Raw genomic sequence first — 19,038 nt, forward strand, 5'->3', positions numbered from 1 at the left:
AAATGTTAACTCTACCTACAAAAAAACCCCAGTACACTAAAAGTATGTAAAATAGAACCTAAATTTAATTCTAAAAAGAAATTATCTATATGGAGAGGAAGAGGGAGAAGAAGTTGACTAAATAAACAGAAGAGGCTAGAAATACAGACTACAGTGTTAAAAGTGGTTACACTCAATAGTGGAATGCTCGGTGGTCTTTATTTTCCTTATGCTTCACTGTTTTGTCCAAGTTTTCTACAATGAATATATATTACTCTTAATAATCATTAAAACGAGTTGTAAAATTCCAAATTATTGGGACAGAGAATATGATCGGCCCACCCGCTGGTTGGAGCACCTGTGGAGGGGGAAATGAGGCCCCATAGTATGTAGGGTGACCCTTTTCAGTTTTCTCCAAGCAGGATGTAGTTGAGGAAGGAATGATGGGTCTCTCGTACCGACCTCAATGGTGACATTGACTGTGGAAAGGAGAGGAAAGGCCAGATATTCAATTTCTAAGGTCTAGATCTGGCAGGTACTAGAATTATCATTTCAATGAAACCTGTCATTTCCTTCAATTAGCGATTATTCTAGGCCTCCAGTGTTAGAGCAGGAAAGGCCTTTTGAGGTCATCCAGCCCAACTCCTTCCTGTCCAGCTGAAGAAACTGAGGCAGAAGTAGAGTGACCTGCCCCTGGTCACAGCTGATGGCAAAGCTGGGGCTCCAGTTGAGGTTCTTTGCTCCATGTCCGGTGTTCTTGACACCACACACTGGTACCTCTCCATCTTAGGCCATGTGGACTGTACCTTGGAGAGACCATGTTGGCCCAGAGCTGATCATTAGATCTGCCTCTCCTAGGAGTCCACCTTTCTGCTAACCCAGCTGCCCAGTCTATGGGGATTGCACTCCAAGGCTTCTGGGGGTTCTGGAGGTTCTCAAAGAGACTTTAGCCAGCTTTAATGGCCAGCCAAGTTTGTAAATCCTTTCTGGACATTCTCCTCTATTCCTGCAGTATTCATCCTTTTGTTGGTTGGCTACAAAATGGATTTTTTTGTTTTGACATGAAAATATCTCTGTGCTTGGGAAAAGGTGCATGGCTGGCTTGGTTGACAAATGATAAAAAATAAAGTTCGAAGCCAGCTTAGCCTTTGGGCCTCTGCTGCTTCAGCCCCAGCACAGAGGTTCAGGGCCACTCTGTAGGGAGCAGCTAACCAGGAGGGGGCAGCCATCGTTTACCAGGAGGCAGCAGCGTTTACCGGAGGTCACTCAGGCTGGTCTGAGTGCAGGAGATGCATGACATTGGTTAGAGACGTAAAAGCATTTCTTACTACAACTGTGCTACCCAAAGTTTGAAAACCACCGTTTTAGTGAATCTGAGATACTCTAGTGTGGGTAAACAGCCCACGCGAAGGACTGTTTCAGCAGAATGATTCTGCTTTGTGAATTCTTAGAGATTCTAGTGGTATCTCTTGAGGGAAAACCGTCTAAGGAGATACTCGTATATAATTTGTACAATAGTTAAACATAATATTTTTCAGAGAATGAGTTGGCTCTTCATGGAACAGAGCCTGATTTACGTCAACACATACTTACCTTTTGCTCCTTTGTTTTTAACCCGCCCCGAGCGGAGTGCTTGGCACGCTGGGGTCCTGGAGAGGGTGGTTTGTGTTGAGCTAAGCAGTTGTCACGTGCTTTGAGATGACAGGCCTTCGTGACCTGTCCTCCTCCCAACACATTGAACGTGATGCCTCTGTATCCATAGTCTGCGACACAGAAGCAGTGGTGGAAACACACAGTCCAGGGCCAGCAGCCGGAAGGTTCCAGGGTGACTGGCTCACGTTACCCTTGGTTCTTTTGCCATTGCTGCAAGTGCCGGTTTAGCCTGAGTTTCTCTGTGAAGCACACAGCCGGTCCCTGGGCCAACAGATGGTGAGATTGTTCCTGTTTCTTTCAGGCTGTACACCTGGTCCCTGGCTCCATGCCGAGGCGGCTGCACAGAGCTCCGATGACATCAAAGGCAGAAATGCTCAGGTGACACGTCCCTCAGGTGTCTGAATATAAAGCCAGGAATTCTCCTTAGGGAGCACAGAGAAGTTAAGGGTGTGCTTTCTCCCCAACAGCTTTACATTTTTCCTCAGGGCAAGCCACTGGGTGTAGCTTTGTTTCCATCTACAATGAGACACTTACCATTTCAAAATCTCTGGCATCACTACTACCTACACAAGCAAGTTTGGTGACCAGAGCCCCTTGGGAGCCATTCTGCAACAGTCACCTCATTCACTCCCTATTCACCCTTCCCACATCACGATGACATGAGAAGCCCAGGAGAAAAACTCAGTAACACGTATGAGACATAGTTCAGGGCTCTGTCTCATGTATGAAATACATGGTTTCTTACAGCACCATTGGTGGAGGGTTTCCCCATCAACATTATCATTTATTTTGGCCAAATGTAGTCACACTTCAAGTCCTGGTGGCTAGAAGAAAGCTGGGAGGGGAACCAGATAGGTGCTTGTGCAATAGATAAGACACTCTTTGAAGAAATGCCCTTCTTCTCCCACGAGGCAACTCGGACAGTGTTTCCTACCCTGAGCCGAGATGACGTCTCTCATGACACGCGATACGGTCTCATCTTTAAAGGCCCTTTGTTATTCTTTGAAAACATGCATTCAGGCCCACCCTGGCCTCTTCCTGCTTCAGAAGTCTGTGTGACAAAGAGGGTGGCCTGCTGCTAAACTGGGCTTTTTGCAGCTGTACGGACCCTTAGGGAAAGTGACGTGAGAAGGAAAGGACTAAGTTCCTGGAAGCTGGGATCCTTCCTTGAAGGAGGATAAACGCCAGCCCCTTTTCCTGCCACGGCTCATCCCAGAATTGCAATCACCACTCTCACATAATCACAGGCTCAAAAACGGGCATATGATTGCAATGAAGGGAGAAGTACCTGCACATATGCATAGGGGAAAAGAACGACTAAATCCGCTCTGCGAGACCATGGCTGGGTTTTATTTTCTACCTGGTGTGTTTCTGCAGTTTTGGAATTTTCTACAACGAAGACATTACTCCTGTGATCAGAAAAATACAGTCATAATCAAAATAATCATCCCTACGTTATATGGCTCTCCATTTTTCAGATAACTTGCATATGTTATCTACTTGAGCCTTTCATTAACCCTGTGACGTTTAAGCTGGAGAGATAACCGTTAAAGCCATTTTTCAGATGAGAAAAACCAAACTCCGAGGGATTAAGGAACACGTCCAAGGTCACAGGCCCAGACCTCAGACTCCTCCAGGAGTGCTCCTTCCACTATACCTCACTGCTTTTCCTGGCACGTTAGAGTCACCCTCACCTGCAAACATGGCAAAGACGATTGCACACTGGGCAGTGTCTGATCACTGGCCTTGTGGCAGGCACACACCTAAGTCACCTGTGCCTGGAAAAATCCAATCAGGGACGGAACTATAAAGTCTCTCTTGGTTCTTTATGTCTAGCTGGACGCCATCTTAATTCATTTTTACTTCAGTGCGACAAAAACAGTCACTGAGAGAAATCACTGGGTTCCAGACAGAGCAAACAGCACCCCCGAGGGGGCTCCTTTATGGATCCAGGTGATCCAGGCATGGGTGGGAGCTCTGGGCTGGAAATCTGAAGGCCTGAGGCCCTCTCTCTTTCCCCATTGCCTTGTCTCGGGATCTCCAGCAAGTCCTTTGCTTTTCCTGAGCTCTCTGTCAAGTGAATCTGCTGATTCTCAGTCCTCTAAATGTTTTTAACATGGCCTGAGGTCCGCCCATGCCATGACCTACACATCCCATTTCATCCCCGTTTCTACCCACAACCCCCTGGGTCAGAATCACCTCCTTGCTTATGATGGGACCGTCAGGCCCTGGCAGCCTTGCATGAATGAGGAAAAGCTTCAGTGCCCAGCCCTGGGTCGGTGATTTGTGTGCAATGAATCTTCTAAACCCACCTGGTAATGTTGTCATGTTTCCACAGATATCTTTAAAGACACTCCGGTGAGAAGACAGATGACGCCAACGCCCTGTGAGCCCCTGGGCATCCCCAGGAGAATGGTCTGAACCTCACCATACTCAAGTTGTAATTCATTTGACATACAGGCTGGGAATGGAGCATTTATTTATTGTAAATACGTGGTTTGCACGGGCTTTAAATCAGTATTGTAGTCAACTTTTATTTTTAAAAAAGTCACACACACCATTTCTCCATTTTGTAAAATGCCTCTTGGCTTTCGTCGGTCAGTGCAGATAGAGCCCTGTCCCCACCCATTGTGTCCATTCCATGACTGTAAATATGCATGCAGGCTGGCCCTTCCTAGATTCGGAACCGTTTTTTAGAAGATTCCGTGGTTTGCAAGTAGTCCCAAAGTCATAGTATCCACAATGGCTTCTTATCAGCATGATTTTATATGCTCAGTGTACAAACTGCAAAATCAAACCAAATAATGCCTTATAAATGACGCAACTCAGAGAGAGTAGTGTGTGTCCCCACACCCAGACAATGCCACACAACCTCCAGTGAACGAGACACGCCATGTCTCGCTTCCGTTTTTGCAGTACAGGGAATTTTTTTTTTCGCTGCCTAATGTAAATATAACACAAAATAAAGGCAGGAGTGGACTTGGCCCCTCCCATGCTGACTACAGGGCCCCTTTTGTACCTGAATGATCCTACGAGTAGCCAGTGCTCTGTTTACAGTGCCCCTTATGCCCAAGTCCCCGAGACTTTCCTCCTGTTCCCTCCACGTTCCCAGGTCCATCCTGGCTATCAGGGCGAGGTGGGTGAGCTTTAGGAGATTTCAGTATTTCCCCTGCAAGTTAGAAACCTACATAACTTGTTATTAGAGTAAATTACTAATCCTATCTCAGAGGTCTCCCCCAACCTCACCCCAAGTGCAGAATTTCCATGGAAAATATGACTTGAAAAAGTATAGACCGAAACGTATTATGAAATAATCTTCCTCCACCCCGACCCTTGGGAAACCTGGAACCAGCTATCAGGCAAAACCTCGCTAAATTCTGAGCTAAAGAGAGAACCTAACCTCCTGTTCCCTGTGGTGGTCACCTCTGTGGGGGGAGCATTGTGCAAATTCAGCCACCCCTGAATATGGACCACGTCAGGATGGGCTCTGACTGCTGCTCTCACACCCTTTGTCTTGAGCTACTTGCCACATGACCCCAAATGCTCCCTGTCCTTGGAGAGGAAGGCTGTGACAGAGGAAGGGGACAAAATAGAAAGAAACAAAATGATCCCTGGTCTGTGCTCAAAATAGCTGCAGATTAAAGGAAATCAGGGAGGGAGAGACAGGAAGAGCAGTGAAAAATAAGTTTCCTTTGGAACCATCCACTCATGCGCTCCCACCTGAAGGATATGGTGCCCAGACCAAGCCACCCCAAAAAAGTAGACAGATAGGAGGGTTTGGGCAAACACGTGACCACATACACCTAGCTGTGGTCTGGAGTAAAGCCTAAGATGCTATCCTACATTATTGTCATGCTTCCTCCGTCCAGATAGAATTAAGTGAGCAAGGTCAAGTTCCCTTCTCTGGGGAATACATCATGCCAAATTGTAACGGCTAAATCAATGGAAAAGAAGTTTTTCCAGGTCATCGGCCCTGGGCATCGCTGATTTGTTTCATTGGTTCCGGAAGGTTCCCGAAAGGTCAGAGCTTCTTAATTATAATAGGATCCACTCCACCTCCCTCCCAGTTGTATGAAATGACTACAAAGGTTTTAATGATCATGGTTAAGGAGGCTTTACACGAAGGCAGTCCCACCTTCAGCATGCACTGCCTGCCCCGATGAGCTGTGTCTATGAGCGTGTTCTGCACCCCTGGGATAGAAATTAAAAATACAACCATTCAAGGACGGAGAGAAGGAATGAGCAGAAACCAAAAATCGCAATTAGCGAGAAATCTCAGGAATCTGGCCTCACATCTCTCCTGGAGACCTGTCACTGAATTCAGGCACTTTGAACATGTGCTGGTACACCGAGTCCCTCTGGCAGGACAAAGGTTTGCCCCTTGACTATACACTCACGTATACGAGCATCTGTGTCACAGCACCCCAACCGTCCTCACATACTCTCGCTGACACTCATCTGTGCTCCCCCGGTGTTCTACGTGTATTTTATATTTATGGATGTTCCCTCTGCAGATTCATTTCTTTGTACCTAATAAACTTCAATAAGTGGAAATGCTTCTGGTCGTTTCCTTGTGAAAACCCATCTCTGGTTACCAGTACTCGTCTCAGCCAAGCAGTTTTAAGGATTAGGAGGGCTTCTAAGAATGACAGAGCAAAAAGGACCTTTACACAGGACCCAACACTTGTTGTAACATACTGTGTTAGAATTGGTGCATTTCTCTTTTGAGCTGACGTTTCTGACAAAACAACAAAGTCATAGTTTTGTCATAGTATTTTTCTGGGGCTTGTGAGCTAACTAAGCTAATGGGTATTTGGAAAAACCAACCAAGGGAAAAACTTTCTCAAATGTAGTTTTTAAAAAGTAGATAACACTCTATTCCGTTTTATTAATATAACATGGGTAGAGAGCATTGCTTATAAATTCCTCTAATGTGTGTTAAAATGGAACAACTTTCAACTTAAAGTACACTTAGCACCCTTCCCCAAGTTAGCAAACCCCTCAAAAAAATCTCCCACATGGAGCAGTGTCATCTCAATTTCCGTTTTAGTATTGTCAGGTGTGTATTCTTTGGAACCTGGTACAAGAGAACTAAGGTGTACCTGCTAGGTAAACTGGCTCAGGGGAAAACATGGACCTGAATCTCTGTTCTGCCTCTTACAAGTCTGGGGAAGTTACTTAATCAGTCGGTGCCTCAGTTTCCTCATCTGTAAAATGGAGACATAAATATGTGCGTGAGCATAGAGTGGTGAAGATTCAGTGACGTAATGCCTGGGCAAGCCCTTGACCCTGACCCGGGTGTTGGCACTCCCCACACACTGGGGCACAACCAGTGTGCTTATTACATGCTCAGTCGCAAACAGATCTCTTGCTGGCTGCATCACAGGCAGTCCATTTATAGACGTTTGCTGAGCTGCTCAGACCACACTCCACTAGCTCTGCTGTTGGATAAAAAGTGAGCAGTAATTAAAATTCATAGATGTTCCCAAAATAAATCTCATCTAGAAACTCATTTCAAAGTTAGCGGCTACACGTTTTGCATCCAAATTAGTTAAGGACCTGACTTGTTTTATCAGCTCTCTTATTAGTGGAGGTACAGATAAGCTCTTTAAAGGAGCCCATCTGAGTAGAATAGAAAAACAATAGCCCGAGATAATTGACAAAGTGGATGGTGAACTTAAAAGTCATTGATTGTGGAGGGTGGTAAAGTAGCCATAATCTTAGGCACTTATGGAATTAAGGGTGGGAGAGGTGGTGCCTTCAGGGGTGAGGGGAGCAACTTAATGGGAAAGCTCTGGACTCCAGAAGCAACTTCCATGCCCTGGGAGGCTTTGGCTTCCTTCATGAATCTGTTCTGTTGTGGGTCATTGTTTTCCAAAAATTCATATACTGAAGTGCTAACCCCAGTACCACAGAATGAAACCTTAATTGGAAATAGGGTCATTGCAGATGTAATTAGTTAAGATGAGGTCATATGAAGTAGGGTGAACCCCTAATCCAATATGACTGGTGTCCTTATGTCACGTGGGGTGTCATGCGGTGTCTCAGCTCCCGCTCCCCGCATAAGAATGCAGGACATGGTGAGGCTGAAAAGGAACACCCACGGAGCCAGAGATGGGGGAGTCATATCACTATAGTCTCGCTGGCGGCTGGGTGGAGACACAGGAAGCAGGAGCCACACAATCCGCAATCTGCCATTTGCTTCTCTGGAACCAACCCCACTTGCTAACTGCAATCCACGCTTGCTAGCTTAACCATAGCAGTTATATCAGTGGCTAATGGCTAACCGGTAACAGCTGATGGCCAACTAGTCACAGCTGATGGCCATCTACTACCCCGAGCCAGCACCTTTCCACATGAGGCCGAGAGCCTGGAAACTGCTCTCTGGGACTCTGCCTCCACATCTTATAAAAAGGAAAGTTGGACACAGACAGACAAAACAGGGAAAACACCATATGAAGATGAAGGTAGAGGTCGAGCTGGCATGTCTACAAACCATCAAATGCCGAAGACTGCCAGCAAAGCACCGGAAGCCAGGTGAGAGGGCTGGAACAGTCTCTTCCTCTCCCTCGCAGGCCTCAGAAGGAACCAACCCTGCCGACATCTGGACCTTGGACTTCCGGCCTCCAGAACTGTGAGAAAATCTATTTCTGTTGTTTAAGTCACCCAGTTTGTGCTACGTGTTATAGCAGCCCTAGCAAACTAATACAGGCTTTGTCACGTTGGAGCGTTGCAGGAAAATGTGTATGAAAAAAAAAAAAAAAGAGCTGGAAATAACGTTTAAAAAGTTAGCAGTTCCTTGTCATAAAAATGGGGCAGACAATGAGTCTGACCTTGACATACGTCTGTCGTTGCCAGTGACTAAGTCCTATTATCATGAACAAGATATTCAGTTGTATTTTGCCTGTCATGGTGGAGACAGGACCATGGAAGCAGTCGGGCTTGTCTAAGTCACAAGTGTGGAGACAACTGTTTTCTTTCCTCTTGTGGACCTGCTAATGGCTTTAAAATAAAGATGCTTGGCATAGATGCCAGCAGCCAGACTTCCGTTTTTAGTGTGGGTTTGTTTAATTGTGGTGTGGGGATAGAGCCAGGAGTGCAGTTTCCAGGCTCTTGGCCTCATGTGGAAAGGTGCTGGCTCAGGTAGTAAATGGCCATCAGCTGTGAACGAGCTGGCCATCAGCTGTTACCAGTTAGCCATTAGGCACTAATACAACTGCCATGGCTAAGCTAGCAAGTGCGGATTGCAGTTGGCAAGTGAGGTTGTTTGGCAGAAAAGTGGACCGGGACCGGACCGCGGGTTGCGGCTTGTGTGGCTCCTGCTTCCTGTGTCTCCAACCCAACCGCCAGCGAGAATATAGTGGTGTGACTCCCCTACCTATGGCTCCGTGCGTTTTCCGATTTGGCCTCACCATGTCCTGTGTTCTTATGTGGGGAGCGGGACTAGAGACCCCGCAGGACACCCAGCATGACATGTGGTAAAATAAACAGAGCATAAAATTTACCACCTTAACCATCTTCAAGTGTACAGTTCAGTAGTGTTGAGTACATTCACGTTCTACAACGAATCTCCAGAACTCTTTTATGATCTTGCAAAACTTAAACTCTATACCCCTTAAAAAACAATTCCCCATTTCTCCCTCCTCCCGGCCCCCGGCAACCACTATTCTACTTTCTGTCTCTATGAGTCTGACTATTCTAGGTACCTCATATAAGAGGAATCATACAAGATTTGCCTTTTCAAGACTGGCTTATTTCACTTAGCATAATGTCCTCAAGATTCTTGCATGTTGCCGCATATGTCATAATTTCTTTCCTTTTTAAGGGTGAATAATAGTCCTTTATCTGTATATACCATATTCTGTTTATCCATTCATCCATCAATGGACACTTGGGTTGCTTCTATCTTTCAGCTTTCATAAATAATGCTGCTATGAACATGGGTGTACATGTATCTCTTTGAGACTGTGCTTTCGATTCTTTTGGGTATATACTCAGAAGTAGAATTTCTGGATTATGTGGAACTTCTATTTTTTTGAGGAACCACCATACTGTTTTCCATTTTCCATTCCCATCAACAGTGCACAGTGTTTCTGATTTTTCCATATCCTCACCAACACTTGTCTTTTTTTTTCTTTTTGATAGTAGCATTGTGATGGGTGTGGGGTGGTATCTTGTGGTTTTGTGTTTATATTTAAAAAGTGAACTTATCCACAAAATGGTACAAAATGGAGGAAACTGCTGAACTGATTGGGTGTTCTTACGATTCAAGTCAAGAAAATATAACCCCTTTCATACATTATCTATGTTTTGACTAATGCCCAACATTTACTCATGAAACCCAAGGTAGAAGAGGCCACTGGACATTCGTTTCAGCACTTTTTATTGTATGCTCGATGTATTTAGAGACAATTCCAAGGGTAAGCGCTGGATGGGAAGTTACCTGGTTTGTCGATCTTTGTACAAAAGGCTATTATGACTACAGTCAGTTCCCACTGCAGGAAACAAAGATTTCGCCTTTTCGTATTCCAATAGCAGTTTCTAGCTCACACATTTAATTTCCTTCTCACAACATGACAGCAAACACGTCCTCGTACGTATTCGTTCCCACAAGAAATCTGCATGTGACATTTCAGAATGTTTGAAGTCAATTAGATAAAGCACATTTGACACAAACCACAGGACAGGAGCTGGGACTTCGGGCCCCGTGGAATGAAATGCCACAGCTACAGGGAAGCACAAGGGAACGCTGGGACAGCATGTGCCTGTGACCTGCCAGTCCTTCTTCCCCTCCACACAAGAATGGCCAGATAGGTAGGTTCCCCTCCCTCTTTCTTCCCCGTGTTTCCTTCCCAAAGCTGAGAGTTCAGCTGAAGACCGTCCCCATAAATGCCTTCACTGCTCTTCAGGCAAGAATGCAGTTAGTGGTTTCATAACAGACATACTGGTCCTGGCTAGGCTTTCCTGCTGGGCCAGCCAGAGCTGTGTCACACCTGTATCAATGTGGGATGACATCAGTTCGGGAGCAAAGTAGTTTGCCTGCTTGATAGTATTTTATATCTAATGATTCACCCAATAGTGAAGGAACCTCACTGCTAATATCTAATAGGTATACACTTGCTCTGTTAGACAGCTTGTAAGAAGGGCTCTACTACTAATAATAACACTGTGTCTTATGTTATTGGGCACCAAAGAATCACCATAACTTCACGTATGCCCTTATTCTATCTAAAGTTCCAAACCACCTCCAAGAGTGAGAGTACTACTTCTGCTTTGTTAAGTACTTTTACTGGAGTGTCTGTACCTCCCCCTCTCCCCTTAGAGTATGAGGGTGTCTTCCTCTATGGTAACTCCCTTCTACTAGACGAGACTAACTAGCTTATGTATGGTTATGGGGTACGGGGGTTGGGGAGAGATTCTGTCCTTCATGGCCGTATCTCCTTTCTGCACAAAACATGCACAGCACTCGCCCCCCAAGCCTTAATGGATACACAAATGGTATTTTAGGAAGCTATTTACACAGTGACCTTTAAACGTTATTTTCACAGTTCATCTTGAATATTCATTTTCTCCATATTACCTTTAGGAAAGCAGTCACTGGTCAAGAACTTATGTATGTGAGGGTGAGCATGTTTCCAAAGCAGAGTCTGTTAGGAGCACTTAAAAATAAACATTGCCCCCAAAAACAGCCTGCTCAAAATCCAACATATTTCAAGCTGTTAATATACGTATATAAAAGTCACTAGAAGTGAGTACAACCACGTCAACAGTGTTTGCTCTCTTCTTGTCTTTCTTCCACGCATCCCAATGCAGAAAAAGTCTGTCCACTGCTTTTACTCATGAATGACTGTCCAGAGACACCCCTGCTCTGAGCCTCATGGAAGCATCCCAGCCCCTTCACTTCTGCCAGGCTGTGCCATGGGGGCTGCCACACCCTCTAGTGGTCACACAGGGAGATCACAGGTGTGATGTACAGCGTTAGCCAAGACAACTCTCAGTTGGGGTTGGCCCTTCTCTGACGTGCTGGACTAAGGACAGTGTGCTCTAACAGAAGTTGCCACTGTGTTTCCCACTGCACAAGGGCTGGGTAATGCATAAGGCTGGCTGGGTTATCCGTGACCTTTGTTTGACCCATTATAATTGAAAGCAGGCTTCTGTGTGATTTATTCTCACTAGATTCCTTTTGGTCAAACCCCAAATCACCTTGGGTATCACAGGCATGTCAGATCCGATGAAATGTTTCCATAATAAGTGGAGGTGAGACCACGTGGTGAAATTTTAGAGTGGTTTTCTGTATCGTCTTGTTTTAAATAACCACTCAGCAGGTGAGGTACCGACATCATTCTCAAACTTCCCCTTTCACCCCTTAGCAGCTGTAGACAGGTGCTGTCAGAATGGCCACTCCACCTAAGAGGAGACCCTAAGCGCATCGACAGGGAAAGCCCAGGCCAAACCTGGACAAAACTCTCAGCAAGTACAAGCCACCACGAATGGTTGCTGTTAACTCATCTACTAGTCTGAAGGCAGCTACTGGGACATATGGGGCAGGAGGGATACAGGGAAGGCCCAGGGAAAGCCAGGTGCCTCCTACACAGCTTTGTGGGATGTAACAGGCCGGGCAGGCGGAGTGGGGGCTGGATTGTCACCCTGGAGTGAAATGCTTCTACATCCATCTGGCGCCTTCTTGCCCTCTGTCTTTCCAATGCTGAGGCCATCTGGTCTTCCTCACACGCTTTTCTATGCTTGGGTGGTAAGTCAAATCCTTCCTGGGGACACGACGTTGGGAACAAATCAGTTGAATTCAAATCTCTGCTGAGATAATGTTGTGGCTGCTTAGATTCCAGCTACTTTACCTAGAATCTACATAGTCGGAAGTTTCTCCTTTCCTTTCCCTCACTTGCTGAGAGATTCACAGCTTTGTGGGGTGGAACTATGCCACAGGGCCATTTCATTAATCCTAAACTAGATGGCGGTGACCAGGCTGGGAATCGTTTCTATACAAGCCCGCATCGGTATGGTGGGAGTGCCGCTGTGCAGGAAATGGGGGGGTTGGGGGGCCACGTGTGTTTTGGGCAGAGCCACACCGTCATTCGAAGAGGTCCCCAGCAGGACAGCCTGTGCGTCTCTAAGGCGGGCAGGTTCCAGCTGACACAGGTGACCAGCTCTCCCGCCCGTGAAAGCAGTCCGTGGGCCCACAGCACACAAACACAGTGCATGGAAGACGGGCTCTTTAGGGTCACGGGAATGGGGAAGGCGCTGGGACGGGAGAGGAGCCCGTTTTCCTTCCCATTGCTTCTGGCCCTCAGAAGACACATCTGGAGTCACGCGGCACTATAGGCACACCCTGTAGTAGAGAGAGGCCAGGGGGCTCCTCCCTCCGGACGCACACGAGAGCCCCAGGCCAGACAGAAATAAATGCCTTCTGTTAACCTGAAAGAAACCGGTCCCCAGAGAGAGACTAAGACTTCAAAAGATGTTGCTTTCCCCACAAACTCGGCACCGTGGAACCCGCCTTGCAAGGCTTGGTGAACTCCAGTCTCCCTGGGAAAAGGCTAACGTGTCCATTGTCACTGAAACACAATAATAGCAGCTTAAATCCACAATTAGTCATACATTCAAACAACAGGCAAAGGAGATACATGTCACACTGCAAAGGAAGGGGACCTACACTGCAGAAGAAGGGGACGTTTTGAGATTCGAGGCAGAACACAAGGTAACAGTTGGATTTGGCTTCAGACAAGGAGAGCACATCAGAACTTTCTCATTTCACTCCAACAGGAGGGTGGTTTGTTTTGCTGGTAATTTAGTAAGGTGGGAAATTTTAAATAAGAAGGGGAAAGGGAATGCGTACTTCACTTAAGGAACTTAATCTCCGTGTCAACACAGTCATAGAAAAGATCCCCCACTTCTGTGGGATCCAGGGGCTCAGAGCTGGTCAGGATTTCTTCCATGGCTGCCAGGCCCTGCTTCTCTAGCTCCAGCATGGTCTTCCTCAGCTGGCGACCTTGCTCCTGAGGAAGGACAAACACCATGGGAGCTGCAGCAATGGACACTGAAAGCCTCCCGGGGGACCACCCACCCTATTCAAACTGTTTCCCATGTGACTGCCGCAGGGATCCTGCAAGAATGCCAACATGGTGATGTCACTGCCCTGCTTAGAATACTTGCACCGCTTCCCACTGCCTTCAGGACAAAAGCCTGAGTGACATTCAAGGAAGGCCCCTTGTAACACACAAGGCTGTCATTCGCTTCACCTCTTGCCATGCTCCTTTCCCATCAGTCAGACTGAATTAACTGCATTCCTTCCACCCGCGAGGATACTCTTTCTAGCCACGAAACAGATGGCCCTGCTCTCCCTCCATGCTCGGTCAACGGCACCCATTTTCAGGCCTCTTTGAAAGCCTTCCCGCTGAGCTCTCCTGGCCCAATTCCTTTCCTTCTGCCATGGTGCTCTCTTCCTGTCTTGTAATGATTTGTCTACCTGCCTGTGATCCCCATTTGACCACGACCTCCTGGGGAGTGAGAACTAGGCTTCTCTCTATCCTCCAATGCCTAGGACACAGTAGGCACACCCCATAGATGTGTGCAGCATGAAGAAATGGATCCATGAATAAACACATGCCATGTCTATCCCCGACTTCCTTTTTTCTGACGTGGTGAGATCTCTTTTTCCAAGTGGAAATCACTCATTAATGGTGGATGACAATGAAACACTTTTATGTGCCTAATTAATCCCAGAATGGAGAAGCTGCTGTCACCACTCATCCACCTCTTCCCAACACTGCCTTGACTCAACCCAAGGGTCATTTCTAAATTTCAAAGCCCACCCTCATCCGTTTCATCTCTTCGAAATTTTGTGTAGAATAGCTCAGATCGCACAGTCCTTTCTACCTCTGCCTTCCAGTTGCCCAATATCCAAAAAACCATGCACCACCAAGTGACGTTTTTACTCAGGGCTTACTGTCATCCACCTAGAAAACATGCCCTGGCAGGAGTGCATGTGGACAGGCCTGGACAAAACTCGGTGTCACGGTGCAGCAGTGTTCACAGTTCTAGGGAAATGCTGGCAGAGAGGACAGACATAAAACATCTGTGCGAGTTTTACTTGTCAAAGCGGTCATCTCTGAGGCATGAAGAGCGAGTTCCACGAAGTGAGACTGCCCTTCTCGGAGATACTCTCTAAACCCACTTGGATTTATTGTTGGTGTTGCCTTTCTTTATATCCTTTTTATATAGTCCTCTGTGCCAAATATATAAGAAAGTAGGCACACCCAGTCCACACAAAACACATGCACCAATTTACCAAAAAGGTGTTCCTTTCTTCAGGAGAAACTGGACCTGTGACAAGTTGTTAAATAAATTTTGCTTGGGAAGTGGATGAACACCTGAAAACCACGGTCCTCCCTTCTCCCTTCAGCAAAATAGAGGCTTGGGTTTTGTATGCGAGTCCATCACTGATGGCTGCTGCAGGCATATATTGGGTGTTAGTCTTATTTGAACTGACGTCTTGTAACTTTACCAAAGCTTTAGGTAGGGGAGAAGAGTTGCACTTTGAAGAATACCGTGTTTTTTTAACTGGAAACTTGAGAATCTTTTTTTTCATTGTCGTAAAATATACATAAAATTTACCTCTTGAACCATTTGAATGTACAGTTCAACGGCATTAATTCCCATTGTGCTATCTATCCAGCTCCAGAAAGTTTTTGAAGAATCGCTTTTTTAAAACAACATATGATGGCATCTATAAAGTGTCGCCATCAAGTACAACTTTTTACCCCCAAATGTATGCAAGGAAGTTTAGAGAGCAGCAAAGCAGTTATCCCTACCACAACTGCACATTTCTATGATTCCTAGGTAAGCAGTAAATGAAAGAGGGTTATTCTTAGCCCACTGAGTTCTAGAATAACATCAAAAGTGGAGGCTTTGTTTCATTTGGTTTCAGGAGACTGGGTGGAAAAATTAACTCCAGCATTTTAGGAAGGGCCTCGGGAGCATGGAGGAGACATGCCAGGGGGAGGGAAAGGCTGAGTTTGTTAACTGCTTTCCTGCCTCCTGTCTCACTGACCTCGCCACCCTCCAGGGGCCCACCCCCAGGCTCACCTGGTCATTTGCGATGACAGCACGTGCCCACTCATGGGCCTTATACAGCTCATGCCGGCGGTCTGGTTTCTCCTGGAACCGGGGCTCCTTTTTGGCAGGGTCATCGTCCCCGAAACAGGGAGACTGTGCTTTGGGGACAAGTTTTATATCACCGACAAAGATGAAAGGCTTAAATATGGACCTAGAGAGAAAGGAGAGGTGCTTCAGCCAGACTGGGGCTTGAGGACACCCAGAAATGTCCCTTTCATTCAGCAAACATTTCCTGAGCCAACTCACAGTGGCTGGTGGATGGTGGGTGGGTGGGTGCCAAGAGAGACACAACTACATATTTTAGTAAATATTTTGGTAAAACTGCCATTTACAAGCTGCAAATTCTTCTATTTACAGTGAGGAGACATCCCAACAGACCTGCTTTGTCCTGGGAAGACCACTCGAGAGGCCCCTTTCAGTTTTATAAAGTCAGACAAACAGACACTCAGTGTTTTTGAGAAAAGGGTGCAGTGAGCCCTCTATTTAAGTTGAAAGAGGGTTGCCTTTCTCTACCATGATTTGCTGGAAAGATACTTCCTTACCTCCTGGAAAGGAAGTATCTGAGACCTTATCTCTTTTTACTAATTTTAGGTTTTACCTTCTTTGAAAATTTTTGGAATCTTTTACAGATTCGGGGAGGGGACACATTAAGAGCTTTATTCTCCCCTCTCTGCATCCAGAAAATAATGCTGCAGCATCAAAACAGTGTTCGGGGCAGCAGAGCACAGCATTTCTGCGCCCCGAGGGTGGCCTGTTTGCAGCCACACCACAGGGCAGCATCTACAATAACTGTAGGAAAGAATGAGAACTACCTCCCCATGTGCATTGCCAGACTTTGGTTATTTTCTCTCCCCTTGACTGCTGCACCTTGACCCACTCCACGCCTAAGGTGGGTTAGAAGTGAGCTGGCATGTTGATTCCCTCGGCCCCCAGGGGTTTGGGCTTTGAGGCAGCCAGAGCAGCCTTGCCCGTGCCCCACGTAGTAAATAGGTGCACGTGTGCCACAATCTGCAAAGAACCAACGACCTTGCTACCCACACTGTGTGCTTGGACTGAGGCAGCTGCACCACCCTCGGGCCCCACGCGCATCCTGCTGAATCAGAATCTGCCCGTTTACAAGGTTCCCGGGGAATTCATGAGGTACCACATCTGAGGAGCAGCCCCAGAGGCAACAGTGATGAGAAGTAACCTCATAGGTGACTTCCCTGTGGCTCCCAAGGTCAAAGGGGTTCAAGGGAGCAGAGAAAGACCCTGAGCACAGTAAGCGAGATTGGCTCAGGCGAATGTAATTGCACATTAAAAGCAGCGAGACCTTTGCAGCCCACGCTGGTAAAGTGGGTGGTGCTGCTGAAGATAAGTGCCAGGTTCTCGGCTGTTCTCTGCAGGGGATGCAAACTCAGAGAGAAGACTGGGCCTGTCCTCAGCCCCTTCTGCTGGGGAGCACCAGGCGTGCGGGCTGGGCCTAAGTCCGCCCAGCTGCGCCCTCCCAAGGACCTGTCCTGCCCAGATGTCTCCAGGAGCTACCGTGGTACAGAGGGAACACGAGCTGCCACTTCCTACAGCCTCCTGAAACAGAGCTTTCCTGTTCCCTTCCACTGAATGTTGCATGGATGACTGTTGGAAGTGAAAGGAATTAATGCAAAATTTAAAAGTGTCTAAAGCGATTTTGATACATGTTGAATTTTCCAATTGGTCATTCAGTGGATTCTGCAAAAGGGCTGCTGTGCGAGGGTTCACTGAAAGAGGGTAACAGAGGGGGCAATGGAGGGGAGAGAGTCTAGCACCGAGTCACCCAGATACTGTTTCCATTGGGACACCTGTCACTTCATTTCTAAGACCTCTGGCGCTCACTACTATGCGTCTTGAAACTGTCCTGTGAAGCTGGCCCTGTGGGGGAGAACTGTGGCACTGGGGGGCTGGAAGGGGAACAGCCTGGCTCTGCTTCAATCCCGGGTTTGCCTGCCTCAGACAGTGGGGGCAGGAAACTGGGCTGGGACTCAGAATGGGGGTGACCGTCCTCTCTCCGCTTCTGACCAACTGTGGGCCTGCTGTTCTCCCTCTGTGTCTCTCGTCTGGACTAAAATGATCTCTACGGTCCCTTCCAGCTCCTAAATCTATTGCGTGGTTTCCATGTCATGCAGCCAGTGAACTTGTCACTGTGACCTCAGGAATGTCATGCTAAGCACAGCCGTGGTCTTTGCATCCCATCTAGAGGGTAATTGCATAGTAAAAGATCAGAGCATTCTACTGATGTGACTTCAAACCTACTCCACACTCCCTGGAATGTGGAGGTTCGCTTAGCATCAGTAAGGGTGTCTGGTGGCTTTTCTAAGACAAGCGGTGCCATATGTTTACCCCTCCCATCTGTCAGTTTCAGTTTTAAGAATAAATAATAAAGAGGATGCGGTTCCCGTAAGATTCTAAAGCAGCTGAAGGTCCCCAAGGATTTTTTTTTTTCTAGAGTCTATAAGGAAGTCAGCATCCTCAACCACTAAAAACATGTAGTGTAGATTATTCAGGTGGTTAAAGGGAGATTCTCTTAGATTGAATAAATAAAAATTACTGCTGATAATAAATTACAACAGTAATATTTATTTAAACCAGAATGAGGGAATTACCTATAAATCCGTCTTGATAGCGTTTCTAGAAAAGAGGAATGTGGATAACTCAGTGATACTGAAACCTTTTGATTTCTTGCCAATTCTTATAGAAAATCACACTAAAAATCCAGGTAGATGAGGATCTCTGACATTTCCCACATTCAAATCTCAGATGGTAGCTTCGTAAATGCCACTTGATTGAATGTATGCCAATGAGTGGCCCAGAGAGAGGAAGTGACTTGACCAAAGTCACATATCCAGCTGAAGGCAAAGCTGAAACCGTCATCTGGTTTTGACCACCCCTCCTAAGCCCCCCAGGCAGGATACGGCCCACTTCATCACACAAGTAGCACACCCTCAGATTGTCCCATGGGTGGCTCTCATGACAGACACAACTCAGAGGGCTCCAGAAAGCTCATTCTGCTCTGTCCCAGGGTTGCCTCTCAGACTGACCTTCAAAGAAATCATCTAACCAGGAATTCTCCCTGGTCACTCAGCCCCTCCATGGTGTGGTGTGACACAAATACGAGATGACAGGCCCCAAAAAGGAAAATGCTTCCAGTGGCAAAGGGCAGCCCAGAGGCTGGTTGAGGAGGAGGTTTAAAGCTGGCTCAACTACTCTAAAGGGACCTCCTATATTAAATATAGGAGGCCATAAGCAACATAAAGGAAGCCA

At 46.7% G+C, this 19,038-nt stretch overlaps 2 protein-coding genes across 7 annotated transcripts in view; one reads left to right on the forward strand and one right to left on the reverse strand.

Moving 5' to 3' along the window:
- Positions 1–6,186, forward strand: part of WIPF3 (WAS/WASL interacting protein family member 3) — an 80,102-nt gene extending 73,916 nt beyond the window's left edge. The window contains exons 8-9 of one of the 2 annotated variants that reach the window (XM_074340929.1): positions 1,934–2,010; positions 3,971–6,186. In XM_074340929.1, the coding sequence (XP_074197030.1) occupies positions 1,934–2,010; positions 3,971–3,994 (101 nt within the window). In that variant the 3' untranslated portion in view covers positions 3,995–6,186. The remainder of the gene's footprint in view (positions 1–1,933; positions 2,011–3,970) is intronic. The other variant, XM_074340930.1, reaches the window with a different exon arrangement.
- A 3,812-nt stretch (positions 6,187–9,998) lies between these two features.
- The window catches only part of SCRN1 (secernin 1), a 56,845-nt gene continuing 47,805 nt past the window's right edge, over positions 9,999–19,038 (reverse strand). For all 5 annotated transcript variants that reach the window (XM_074340934.1, XM_074340933.1, XM_019726177.2 and 2 more), the window contains 2 exons: positions 15,733–15,913; positions 9,999–13,643 (listed from right to left, as the gene is read on the reverse strand). In XM_074340934.1, coding sequence (XP_074197035.1) covers positions 13,485–13,643; positions 15,733–15,913 — 340 coding nt within the window. In that variant the 3' untranslated portion in view covers positions 9,999–13,484. The remainder of the gene's footprint in view (positions 13,644–15,732; positions 15,914–19,038) is intronic.

This window comes from Rhinolophus sinicus, linkage group LG09 (genome assembly GCF_036562045.2).
Source record: "Rhinolophus sinicus isolate RSC01 linkage group LG09, ASM3656204v1, whole genome shotgun sequence".
Classification (NCBI taxonomy): Eukaryota; Metazoa; Chordata; class Mammalia; order Chiroptera; family Rhinolophidae; genus Rhinolophus; species Rhinolophus sinicus.